Source organism: Pestalotiopsis fici, assembly GCF_000516985.1.
Source record: "Pestalotiopsis fici W106-1 unplaced genomic scaffold PFICI_Scf_12, whole genome shotgun sequence".
In the NCBI taxonomy this organism is placed as follows: domain Eukaryota; kingdom Fungi; phylum Ascomycota; class Sordariomycetes; order Amphisphaeriales; family Sporocadaceae; genus Pestalotiopsis; species Pestalotiopsis fici.
In genome coordinates, this window is record NW_006917102.1 from 2,169,939 (window position 1) to 2,182,320 (window position 12,382).

At 51.6% G+C, this 12,382-nt stretch overlaps 3 protein-coding genes across 3 annotated transcripts; 1 reads left to right on the forward strand and 2 right to left on the reverse strand.

The window, feature by feature from the left end:
* Nucleotides 1–1,877: 1,877 nt before the first annotated feature.
* On the forward strand, nt 1,878–5,585 carry PFICI_14391 (uncharacterized protein; the record flags this gene model as incomplete). Its single annotated transcript, XM_007842972.1, has 1 exon — nt 1,878–5,585. The coding sequence occupies one exon, from the start codon at nt 1,878–1,880 to the stop codon at nt 5,583–5,585; it is 3,708 nt and encodes a 1,235-aa protein (XP_007841163.1).
* Nucleotides 5,586–6,150: 565 nt separating this feature from the next.
* PFICI_14392 (uncharacterized protein) lies at nt 6,151–6,976 on the reverse strand (the record flags this gene model as incomplete). The annotated part of the gene is made up of 2 exons (XM_007842973.1): nt 6,151–6,819; nt 6,923–6,976. 2 exons carry the CDS (start codon nt 6,974–6,976, stop codon nt 6,151–6,153), a joined length of 723 nt encoding a protein of 240 aa, XP_007841164.1.
* A 3,932-nt stretch (nt 6,977–10,908) lies between these two features.
* PFICI_14393 (uncharacterized protein) lies at nt 10,909–11,838 on the reverse strand (the record flags this gene model as incomplete). The annotated part of the gene is made up of 1 exon (XM_007842974.1): nt 10,909–11,838. The coding sequence occupies one exon, from the start codon at nt 11,836–11,838 to the stop codon at nt 10,909–10,911; it is 930 nt and encodes a 309-aa protein (XP_007841165.1).
* Between the last annotated feature and the right edge of the window lie 544 nt (nt 11,839–12,382).

The window sequence follows — 12,382 nt, forward strand, 5'->3', positions numbered from 1 at the left end:
GGGGGGACCCTAGTCCTCATGAGTAGTAGACCGCGCACTGGCTACCTTGGCCAACCAAGTCCAAGCCCAAGCCCGCATCGAGGACGGACGGCACCTGGGGCCCCTGGACATCCATCTTTTTGGGCCCAGCATCTGCTGTGATGGGACCCCCCTGAAATTGTGTTTTGGGCTTTCAACTGGCTCTACTGCGGCCACGCCTCCGGCCAGCCCGCTCCCCTGCACTACATCCATCCCCCACTCTTCAGGGATCTCAAATTTCCACCGCACGGTTTGTCCCATTTTATGGTTGCACCAGTCAAGTTGGTAGCGCCAAAAGTTGAGATAGGTAATAAGGTAGCGATAGTCAGGACTCAGTCCACTTCAATCCAATCCAATCGTTGTTCACAGTGCAGTTGCCGTCCGTCTATCCCCCCTCGGTTGGCACTATGCAAGGTACCTACCGTCCATACATGGCGCTAGTAGCAGGCTCTCGCTTTCTCTCAGGCTCTACCTAAATGCAGTTGATCCAGGTACTTCCTGCACTGGGTATGGGGGGGTCTTTTTTTTTTTTTTTTTTTTTTTTTTTTCTTCCCGTAGCCCCATTGCGGTCCAGTTTCTACCGTACCTACCAATGGTACTAGGCTCCACGTCCCTTCCAGATGGTCTACACAGTAGCCGCGAACGAACTGATCTCTCTCTTTCTCCTCACTCACCTCTCCCTCTCCAACCCCAATTCCGTTGCAGTAAAGCAAAAAGAAAGAGGAAGAACAAGAAACTCACCCACAGTCATTCCTTACTTGCACACCAGATTGGTTGAGAACAGGACAAGCCGCCAACACGAAAACGCGGCCCTGACACTGCGTATACATTTCCACTCACTATACGTCCTCGACATTTCTACACGTGCACGAGTTCCAAAATCAACGCCGGCGACTCGACAGACAAGATTGCAAGGTCGGAATCAGAGCGTCGAATCTTTATCAGACATCCAAGTCACTCGCCCTCCTCACCACCACAAGGTCATCAATTTCCATTCTCTACGAACCAGACCCAACCCATTCGTCTCCAAACGAACCAATCTACGACGCTACTGCCCGCCCGTCCTGCGGCGAGCCATTCGATGTTTGCGCGACAGTAGTACTGTACCTACTTACTACCTACATATATTCTTTCATCTGCATCATCTGCCGAGGCGATAACTTACCCCCCGGGCATACTGCCGCGCTCACTCATTTCTTCACATTCGTTTTTCCAACTCCCACTAAATTATTGTTTCCTGTTTACACTTTTTAACTCTCGTTTTTCCTCCACAAAGGTGTGTGATCGTCGCCTGGCCCTGGCCCCAAATCGGTGCTTTCTTTTTCTCGACAAACCTGGTATCCTATATTGGTGAAACGCTCTCGACACAAGCTGTCCAGGTTAAGGTATGGCGATTTGATTCGTTCCCAATATCATCCCAAATCCTTGTTCTTTCATCTCCTCCGTCGTTCTCAGCTTCGGGACAAACAGCCTCTGAAGTCCTGCGACTGGTGCTCGACAGGTTCCATGCATACGCTACGCACTGCCAATTAATACGTGCCGCTCACCCATTCACCGCCGGCCTGTATCCTGTGGCTTTCTCCTAGTACATTCAGCTCGCTAATACCTCGTCTGCCTCTATAGTTACGTATATCGAGCCAGCTCATTCAGTAACCCACTTTGTTCCACGTATATACACATTAGGGTCTCGTTGCCGACTACGACTCTACTGATCGCAATTCTATATGGATGGCACCCGGTACTGATTGGTGAACGAAACACAACCCTCCGGAATCCCCTTATTGGAACCGACGTGTCCTGGTGCCACGCCTTCAACTATTTGTCCAGCTCCTGACCTTGGGGCAACTCCGATAAACAAGATGAATCGATTCAAGACCAAGAAGAAGACCAAGGACGAGATGCCCAGCCGTCCTTCGCAAGACTCTGACTCGTTCGGCTTCAGGTTCAGAAAAGGGAAGAAGAATCAGGAGGAGCAAAAAGCTGAGATCGATTTGGCCACCGCCCTGCCACCCACAGATGATTTCCGGACCAGTCTTCTCATGTCTGGCCTATCGGCACGATTTTCCATGCTGCGAGAACAGGACGACCCGAACACCAAGATTGGCAAGGCTAGCGACGACAGTGTGCTATTTCCCAAAAGACAATCCCGAATGGCGGACTTGGGTGGTTACAATGGTCTCTCGGATATAGCCGAAGTGGAATCCATCAAGAGTCCTTTTGCTCGGATCGACTCGTACGCCGCCTCAGACGCTGACTCGATAAATGGCAGCATCATGAATAGATCAAAACCAATCGAGGGTAATGTCCTGTTTGGCGGAAGACAGAAGATCTACAAGATTGCCGCCGGAGCTACCTCGACGAGGACTGTCGAGGGGGCCATGAGCGGAAGAGCCCTATATGATGACGACGTGGCTCTTTCGGCTTTTCAGAAGTGGAGAAAAGAAGAGAAGGAGCTCAAATCTTTGGAAGGTGAGGATAATGGGTCACGGCGGCCTTCGACCGAAGACCAGGACACACGCCCCGAATCTCCCTTCTCCAATGACTACAACCGGAAGCGGGAAACAACATCCACGACTTCATCGATCCCTTCATTGGCGCGTAATTCGACAGCAGCAACCTCTGTGACATCACAACAGCCTGCTTCTGTCAAAGACTGGCAGGCGGCCTCCGGAACTGCCTCAGCAAGTGCCACATCTACTCCTCCGGTCGAGCGGAGCACCACCAGGACCCGTCGGCTATACGAGACTGGTCTTAACAATGACCTCCATGAACAACAGTCTTCAGCCTTGTCACGCATTGATACATTAACCAGACGCCGCGATCTGGGCTCTCGGACCCCTGATCCGTCGCAGACGCCATCTCCGACTGCTATTGGCTTCATGGATCGCTTTGGAGACAGACGCATTCTCGCCAAGGCAAGCGCTCCAAACCTACGGTCCATGAGTCCTGCCTCCCGTTCGTCTGCAGGTACCCCTGATCTGGGCATTCGTGTCCCCACTGTCGCTGAGGCTAAGCCTAGCTACGTCGGCACGCCACCGTTGAGCCCCCCGATCAGCGAAGCCGATGAACTGTCTGCTTTGCCCATTCAGCCAAATGATCGAGGCAAGGCTACTGCACTCGGGGTTTTTGCTAAGCCGGCACAGCCATACGATGAATCAAGATTCGCTGAGCGGCAGTTGCAACTACAACAGGGTCGAGAAACACCCACACAGAGGTTTCGTGCCGAGTCGGGCGCTTCTTTCACTGGTCGATCCAGATCCTCGTCTTCAGCAAACCGCCAGCCGTATGAGCCAAAAACTGAGACGTTCCGAGCACAATCTCCATTGCAAGAAGAAGAGATGAGGCCACAGACCTTCTTCAGCGAGCATGACGAAGATGCAGACGAATCGCCCGTCATTCCGTCGCAGCCAACTCTCGAACCACTACCGTCTAGAAGTCAGCGCCCCGCTGATAGTGAGCACCCAGCATTTCGGAGCGCTACGCTCCCCACTCCGCTGTCAATGGCATCCAAACCCAGTGGCGAACCATCGCCGACAGTGGAACTTGAATATGCTTTGCCTTCACAGGAAAAGCCGTCTCCGCCGGACTCGCCCACGCTCGGGCCCGCTGTATCAGCAGCTGCTGGACTCAGCGGCATGGTCCGACAGCATTTGAGAGCTGACAGCGGTGCCTCCTCCATTTACGGCGGCACCACACACCACCTCGATTCGAATCTCAAAACTAGCTTTCCCACGCAGCCAGAAGAATACTCGTCGCCATCAAACCATTGGGAACAAGAAGAATCCAGCAGTGTATGGTCTCCCCCCCACCACGGACCCGAATCTGTTCGGATTCTGGATGGGCAATCAAGTGTCCGGGCCAATAATGCCGGACAGTTCGAAGACCAACCAGATCCAGTCTACTGGCAAGATGGTCGTGAGAGTGATGAGTTTGCAAGTCAGCTAGCCGATGGCGCACGAAGAATCAGGGAAAGGCTCACTACCTATGTCGAGTCTGATAGCCGGCCAAGCTCGCCACATGCTGCCCAAGAGAGCAGAGAAATGCCGACTTCATCACGATCAAACACGTTGGGAATATTGCAGGCGAAGTCAAGCCGCGGCTCCCTCGCTGATCGAAGCCGTGACCCTGCCGCCCACTCAAAAGCCATGAAGATGCTCGGCATTTCAGATTCTGGTCCTTCTGTTCTACAGAGGAAAGCTTCATTCGAACGTCCAGAAGTCTTGAACGCTACTCATGCAGGGGACAGACATCCGCAGCCTGTTTCCACTGCTTTCGGAGGGGCCGCAGAGACAAATACTAATGACAATCCCCCAGAGGAACAGAACAACGGGATTCGGGCATTTCGACAAGCCAGGCGCGAGCTTCAGAAGCTCAGAGAGCTGGAAACTCAGCAGAGGCATCATGCACAACCTCAAACATCACTTCCAGAGCCCCCAGCGCCTCGTGCCCCGCCCCCAAGGAATGTCGAACAACGCCAACGTTCCGACAGCAGGGAGCGAAGACCGCCTCCGGTAGCATATCGCACCCGCGCTCCTAGTGAGGACTCGCATACGACGAACTCGAGATCTGCTTCACAGGAGCCATCGCGTGGCGACCGTGACCGAAGTGGCTCGAATTCGAGTGGTGGTGAGCGGCCACACAGCCGGTCTCATGTTCGACCTCCAATGCGTCTCAGGAGCGGTTCTTCAGCTCCAAACGATCGCAATCTGGGTCCTCAGGGTATTACTAGCTCCATGACTCGCTCACCTGGCCTCCCGGGGACGAATATTCGCCGCTCGCCCATCATGCCGCCTCAGGGATATCCGGGAGGTCAAACAGCAAGAGCGAATCAAGGCTATTTTTCTCCCAATGGAAACCTCAACGTACAGCCCTCTCACGGGTTTGAATCGAATCAGCCTTCTCCCATTTCTCCTATCCCGTCGCCTTTGGCACACTCGGCACCTGCAACACCGGGCGGTCTTGCCTCGCCTCAGCGGCCGCCACTAGCACCGACGCCTCATGTCAATTCTGACGGTTCAGAGGTGCCGGGCCTGAACGAAGCAATGAAGCGACCAGTGAAGAAGCGAGATATATCTGAGCCGACGTTTGTCATGTCCACCTCTCGGGTTCCAACCGTTGAACTGCCTCCCGAGGCTGCCACCAACCGGTCGCGCAGCAACAGCAGGTCTCGTTCGAACAGCAAAGCGGATTCGTACGCTGCGCCGCCGTTGCCTCCCATCAATCCAAGACGACGCCAGGACACTTTGAAATCACGCACCGTCTTCGGCAACCTAACAGGACGTAGTGGCGAGACCAGTGACACGGCAAATTTGGGTCGTAGCAGCACCATGCCAATGCCCATGATGGGTAGTGAGGACAATCGCGGCGCATATGATGCAAACAACGAGGAGTACAGGCCAGAGCGCCGACCTCTCCGAAAGATGCCTGATGATGTCCAGCCGGTTGGTCCAATGATGCGGGCGCCCAATAACAACAATGCCCCGGCTTACGGCCCTCCAGCTTCCAGAATGGTTGTCACTCAGAACAGTGGTAGCCGCGGCATGGGCGTCCCGGGCGGCATGATTTGAAGCTCCTGCCACGCCTATTACGCTTTGGGTTGACGTTTTCCTTCCTTCTATCTTTCTGGTTTTTTTTTTTTTTTCCCTCCCTTCCATGTTATGGCTCTGACGAATTTTATGAAATATTGGCGCTTTGTGGTTGCAGATATTGTACAATTAGCCCCGTTACCTGTCTCCTACTTTTGCGTCTATATGTTTGTCTCTGCATAGGTACATCAAGCAGGATTACGATGAGTAGCCCCGGAGTATAAAGGCACTGCGCTAATATGGTTGGAATGTTCCAAGAGTGGACAGAATCTGCAATAAGGTTTGGGTCAGGTCTGGCCACGGGGTGGGGGCGGAGGATGGGAAGTTATAATGTAGTCTTACACTTGACTTGGTTCATCATCTTTTCGGCGTCCTTGATTCGCTAGCATGAAGAGATACCTAGAAAGCGGACTGCACGCCTTCACCGCAACAACAGTTTTCAAAACAGTTGAAAATCAAAGACATGAAGAAGATCTTGTTAATCGTTATTTGTTGTAGTATCATAATACCATGAACTCGTTTTTCTCCCAAGTATTTTCATGTCACTTTAGTGCACGCTTGGGATATTTTTCACCATGTTGATACCATCGCCGCCGCCACTTTGATCATGAGGCTTGTTGATTCTTTGAAACCCCACCCTCTCGTAGAATGTGACCACCTTTTCATTCTCGGCTGCAATACCGATCCAGATACCCTGGCCATACTGCTGAGAGCTGTCCCTGACGCTCTTGACAAAGGCGTCGATTAGTTTTGGGCCCCAACCTTTGCCTTGCCACGTCTCCAGCAGGTCTATATGCATGGTGGCTCGCCACTTGTCGGTCAAATGTTCGTTGCCATGGAACAAGAGCCACTGAACGTTGTAAGCGGTCTGAGCCATGGCAACGACATTGACCTTGTGGCCGTCGCCGGTCGTGGTACCGGGCGCCGTCAGTCCCAGGAGCGAGTCGTCCATGATGGTCCAGGGCTCGCGGGTCTCGAGGTTCGAGGGTGCGGCAACGGTGGGGGTTAGCACCGAGGTCACGTAGGATGGATAAGCGGCGGCAAAGGCGTGTATGTCTGGACACCCAATGCAGTACCCGACGGCCTTTCCCGAACCGTCATCCAGAACCCAGCAGGTGGATGGCGAGAGAAACGTGTACTGGTGCGTCCATAGATATGGCGACAGCTTGGTGGCTACTGGGGAAGATGAGAGGGAGAGAGGAAGGGTGGCGCGGCACTGTCGGTCTGTGTCAGTGACGGATGTCGAGTGTGCGTGTGTGTGTGTGTGTGTGTGTACGTAGAAACGGGGAGGAGAGGGAGGCCCAGCGGTGGCAACGTACAATATGAGCGCAGGCTTCAGAATCAGTTTCCTGATAGCGGCGTATAAAGGCCATTGTAAACTAGATTGCAGACGGCCCAATCTCTGACATGAGTGTGATGGGAGTTTGGGGGGTAAGGGAGAAGATGTTGTGTGTAGACGACCTCAAGTCTAGGCTTCTGATACCCCTCTGCCTCCAATGTCGCCAAAATTGACCACTACTATTTATTCGTTTCACAGGCACGAAAAGTGTCGTACTGGGTGAGACGAGAGAGTTTTGTGGTGATAATGTACGCACCCGATGGATAGATAGCTAGGTAACCTAGGTTAGCTATTTATGGAACAGCCTTTCAGAGGGGCAGCAGCAACAGTTGCCAATCTAGAGGTAAACGTAGTATGTAACCCCACTTTCCCCATTTGTGTGGCAGCAGCCAGCCATATATATATATATATATATATGTACGTATACACACATACATGCAAGTACAAGTATGAATAGATATCTATATATCTTCAGTGCCACCAATTGGATAATCGAAAAATCACATTTTGTGAGACGGATTTGCATCCGGATGCTGGTGTAGAAATATACACGGGAAACGATTTGTATTCGCGGTGTTTCGGTCAAGGCGGTCATTATCGGTGTGGCTGCCTGATGATATCTATCAACAGCGTGGATATATGAAAATATATACTCGGCTACTGGGTCTCTGTTTCTTTCTTGGATTCACTCTTTGGCTCTGGTTCTCCCTTTTTGGGTTCATTCTTTGACCCAGCCTCATTTTCATAGTCGCCTCCCTGCTTCTCATACTCTTTTGCCAATTTGGAGGCCTGGAATTTATCATATAAGTTAGTGTATCCATATACTTGATATATGAAAGACATTTGTTACCTTCCATGCCGACCATTGACCTTCACCGCCGCCGCTCTTGTTGGGCTCTTGTTTGATTTCTGCACAGTACATATGATGATTAGATAACCTTCAAAATGTGAGGGCACATTGACAGCCCATGCCACCAACCTTCTTTGAGACTCTCTCGCAGTTCGGGATCGGTTGGCTTTCCTATACGCAGACGATTTTATTTTTATTAGTCCCAATGCCATGATTATTCAGTCGAGCCCTTGATGCCTCCTCCTACCTTTACTTGAGCCCATATTGTAAGTGATTATTTTGGGTTTCTTTTTCACCTTGTTCGTTCGACTTGCGTGCTTTGCTGCGTGATTGATTTGTTTCAACAGACTTCTTGATGGCGTAGAGAATAGAGATGGAGTCAAAAGAGAATATAACTTTTGGAATTCTCGCGGAAAACTCCAAGTACAAATATGATGATAAAGACATGCGAGTCTATGACGACTGCGATATTCCACATGGAGAAAAGGAAATAAATACTACATGGCGTCTAACGAGGAATGCAGGAACCAGTTGGCAGTGGCAGTGGCAGCCTTAGCGCCGGGAGTGGCCGTGCAGATTACATCATTGACACATGGACGACGGGGTCGTTTGTCTGCTGTAATCATCAACCTAGATACATGTTTAGAAATGGAATGTAGTCAAAAGTGAAGGCTGCGATACTAGCCATCATCAAAGACTGGGAGGTTTCCGGGCCATTGACCATGGGTCAGGTCAGTCTGGTGCTTTGGTGGTCTCATTAATGCCCCGACACAATGGTAGACACATGGCTCCTTAAAAAGAGAAAGACAATGACCAATATTCACATTCTTCTTTCCCCAGGCTTCTCCCTTTTGCTGGCTTCATCAAGGACGCGTGACGCGCAGGACTTGGGGGGAGAATTTCGGGGAAATACGCCCTGATCATCTTTGACCGACTCGATGAAACTTACTCGGTGCCCTCGGGGGGCCGTCCATCTCCATGGTGCATTGACGGACGATCCAACTACCGTGAAAGGGTTGACCATGGCAATTTTTATTTTTTTTTTTATTTTTTCTTGGGAACCTCCTCCTCGTTGCCTTCTTTTTGACAAGCCACCATGACATGTTTGTGTCAATGTTGATGGTCAATACCGCGGGAATACCTCCAACCTTGGAATAGGTAGTCGCGTTAAAACCTCGCCTCCCAAACTCACAAGATACCATGACCAGAGTAGAGAGCGAGCAAAGCTTTGCCCCGGACCAGATGGGCTCGCTCTACTCTGGCTGCTGCGTAGGTGGCACAGGTGGGAGCGACAAGTGATGGATTGGACCAATTTTCCCTCGGAGGGGGGGGAGACAAGAGCCTTGGCTGACGATGATTTCGTGGCTCTGCCAATCACAAAACCAGCCATGTCAACGCCGGTCTCGCTAGGCTGACAGACGAGAGGAGCGAATCATGTCTGCCCATTAGAAGTTGACATGCTCTAATTGAATGACGCTGGCCAGTCACGAGCGACGGCATGGGCAATGCTGCGCGCGCTAAGCCCCACGATCAATTCTTCATGGGCTCGGAGTCCCCAAAAACCAAAAAAATCTGGGGTGGTTTTTTTTGGTATCTGGGGTTGGGCTTTGTGCGGGGGTGACCCCCGTATAGCTTGTACCTACAATACCATAGTCGGAAAACGTCTCTAGAGTCGCTCAAGACGGGAGGACGAGGCCATCTCTGATTCGACAAGGACGGAGGCGATGCGGGGTTGAGTTTGAGAGACTTTGACTCATCCCTAGGCAAATGTCATTGAACCTTACTCGCCTACAAGACGCAAAGGGGATCTGAGGTGTCGTCGACAATATAGGTAGCAGGCAGTAACACGGCGAGGGGCGCGGGGGATGGGGGATGGGGGCGAGCAGGGGAAAGAAGATGATGAGACGGCGTGTGGGCACACCAAGATCATTGGCTGGTTTTAATTTAGTAGGCGTCTTTGGAACTGCGCCGATCTGGAGGCTTGAACATCAGCCCATCCCCATCATCCGGTTATTGACCGAGTGGGTTGGGGGAATTTGTGAACCCACGGCACGAATGGGAATTAAATAGTATCGCTGTGGTCCGAGTGTATATATATGAGAGAGACTGCCCCTTTGCTTCTGCTTTGTGCTTAGTCCTCTTGAACTATTCTTGTCCTTTTCTTTTGGGTGTCATCATTTAACATTCACCTTCCAAATCAACAGAGAGAGAAAACAACCACTTTACTTGTATATATATCTTGCTCTCAACCCCCCCAAAAAACTACCAAGACCACTACCAAATCCTTCATTACCATGTCTCCCTACTCAAAGTACTGCTGCAAATGCGGCGGCATGCTCGTCATTAGCAACAAATGCACGTCTTGTCAACATACGGAATGTGGCAGTTGCTTGTGAGGGGACATCCCTTCTTCTCGGTGCCAAAAATTGGACCCGCAGCTCCTACATTAATACAGGTAAGAGGGCAAAACTGCTGCATTGGTGTAGTAGCATCATCACATGGGCAATTCACAGTCATAGCTAACCCTGGCCTAGATTTCCACGACCAATCTACTGGTCCATGTATTGATTATTTGTTCTTGATTCTGCTTGTTTGCAGGGAATGGCGTTTACAAAGAGATACCAATGAAGCGATAGCAGAAGCCAACTTCAGGACATGACGAAGTAGCCAGATTGGATTTCATGATTTGGAGTGCAAAGGAAATGCTCCATTTTGCCCGTCGACGGCGCATTAATGCAATTTGAAAATATAACAACACAAATTTGACTACACTGAAAAAAAGAAAAATTGAAAAAAGGTGACGGGAGTTGGACCAGTGGGCCAACGGTGATGATTGACGTCCGTTCATGTGCGACATGATGAGAAACACCTTTGATTATTGCGACTTGGAAAGACTATATATTTCTATGACGAAAAGCAATGCTTCCATCGAGTGTTCAGCCAGCAGCAAGATGACCACCAATGGGTCCATCATGGCTTATCTGTTGGTCTTTTACCTCAATACTCACTTGTAGGGGTGGTGGTGGTGGTGGTGTCCGTGTAAATATACATCTCAGTCTACCAAGATTCCCGGAACATCAGATGCCCAGGAGTCGGGCCCAGTTTCTTCCCCCCATCTACGGCACAAAGACAAGGCGTCCCTTGATCGACTTGTCATCCCACGAGTTTTCGATATCGGCAAGTGGTATCTGTGTTGTAGCTGGTGCAGGCCACTTTGCTGCAAGGGGTACCAGCTTCTGCAACTCGCTGGCCAATGCCGACATGCTCCAGCTCCCAGGCCCGGCACCTCTAATGGTGAGGTTGGTAGACCTTAGCAGAGGCCCTGGCAGCGACATGTCGGCCTTGCCAGAAAGGGTGCCGATTTGAATGTACTGCACCGCCTTCTTGGTGCGCAGACTTGTGAGCAAGTGGTGGGCGAGGTCGCCATAGACGTAATCAAGAATGACATCTGGCTCGACAGCGGAAAAGTCGGTATCCGTCATCTTGTCCCCGAGGACAATGTAGTCGTCGAGCGCCTCGACAGCCCTCAGTGCCGTCTCGTCCCTCGCGACGCCAATGACTTTGGCAGCGCCCAGGGCCTTGGCAGAGTGCACAGCCAGGCGCCCACTGGCGCTGGTGGCGCCCACGATCAGAGCCGTCCAGTCGGCAGCAAGATGACTTGTACGCTGTGTAATGGCCATCCAGCTGGACATGGCCGGGTTGACGCTCGCCGCAAAGGAGACGGGGTCTGTCCCTGAGGGCAATGCGACCAGACTGCTGCGCGGTACGTTGACATACTCGGCAAAGGTGCCAAAGTGGTCACTGATGTGCATGAAGTAGTAGATGGAGCCAGTGGACTCATCGCGACCGACTCCATCGACGCCGGGCAGGTGAGGGAGGGTCTTTGCTGAATAGTGACGTCCGGCGGCACGAGAGCGCACGACTTGATGGGCACCGGCAGCCAAGACACGGAGCTGGATTTCCGAGTCTTGGGGAGCCGGCGGCTTGGGCACCGTTGCGCAGCGGGGCTTTTCCGTCCAAGCTGTGACCTGGGCGACCTGCATCATGATTGTTACAGTCTTGTTATTGTTGTTGGTGCTGCTGCTGCTGTTTTTTGTCGTCTGGCATGTACATACGGGGAGGGGGTTCCAAGAGGTTCCAAAGGGGAGAGATTGGATGGTAAAAGGTGACTCTGCTCTCTGTAAGATATCTGTATGGCGGTCTGTTGTATTCCTCTCTGTGGGTTTGAAGGAACAAGGCAAGTCTGGTGGTCTGGCTGTTTGACGGTTGTCCTGTCTGGGTAGAGATATATATATTCAAGTGAGGGAAACAAATCAATGGGTGCAAATTGCTGTCGTCTAGCTCAGGCCTGATGCACACGCTGGCACGACTTTGCTTTTTTTTATATTGTGAAGCTGGGCGCGGACTTTCGGGGCCATGGGCAGCGTCTTTCTCTTGTTGCTTTTTACTTGTCCTTATCCGTCCTCTCTCTCAGTCCAAGGGATGGACCAGACTTACCAGGTACATACGGAGGTTGTCAGCAATATCCGATATGCGACCATGACTTGCATACCACACATACACCGGGGAAAAAAGAGAAAAAAGATTTTG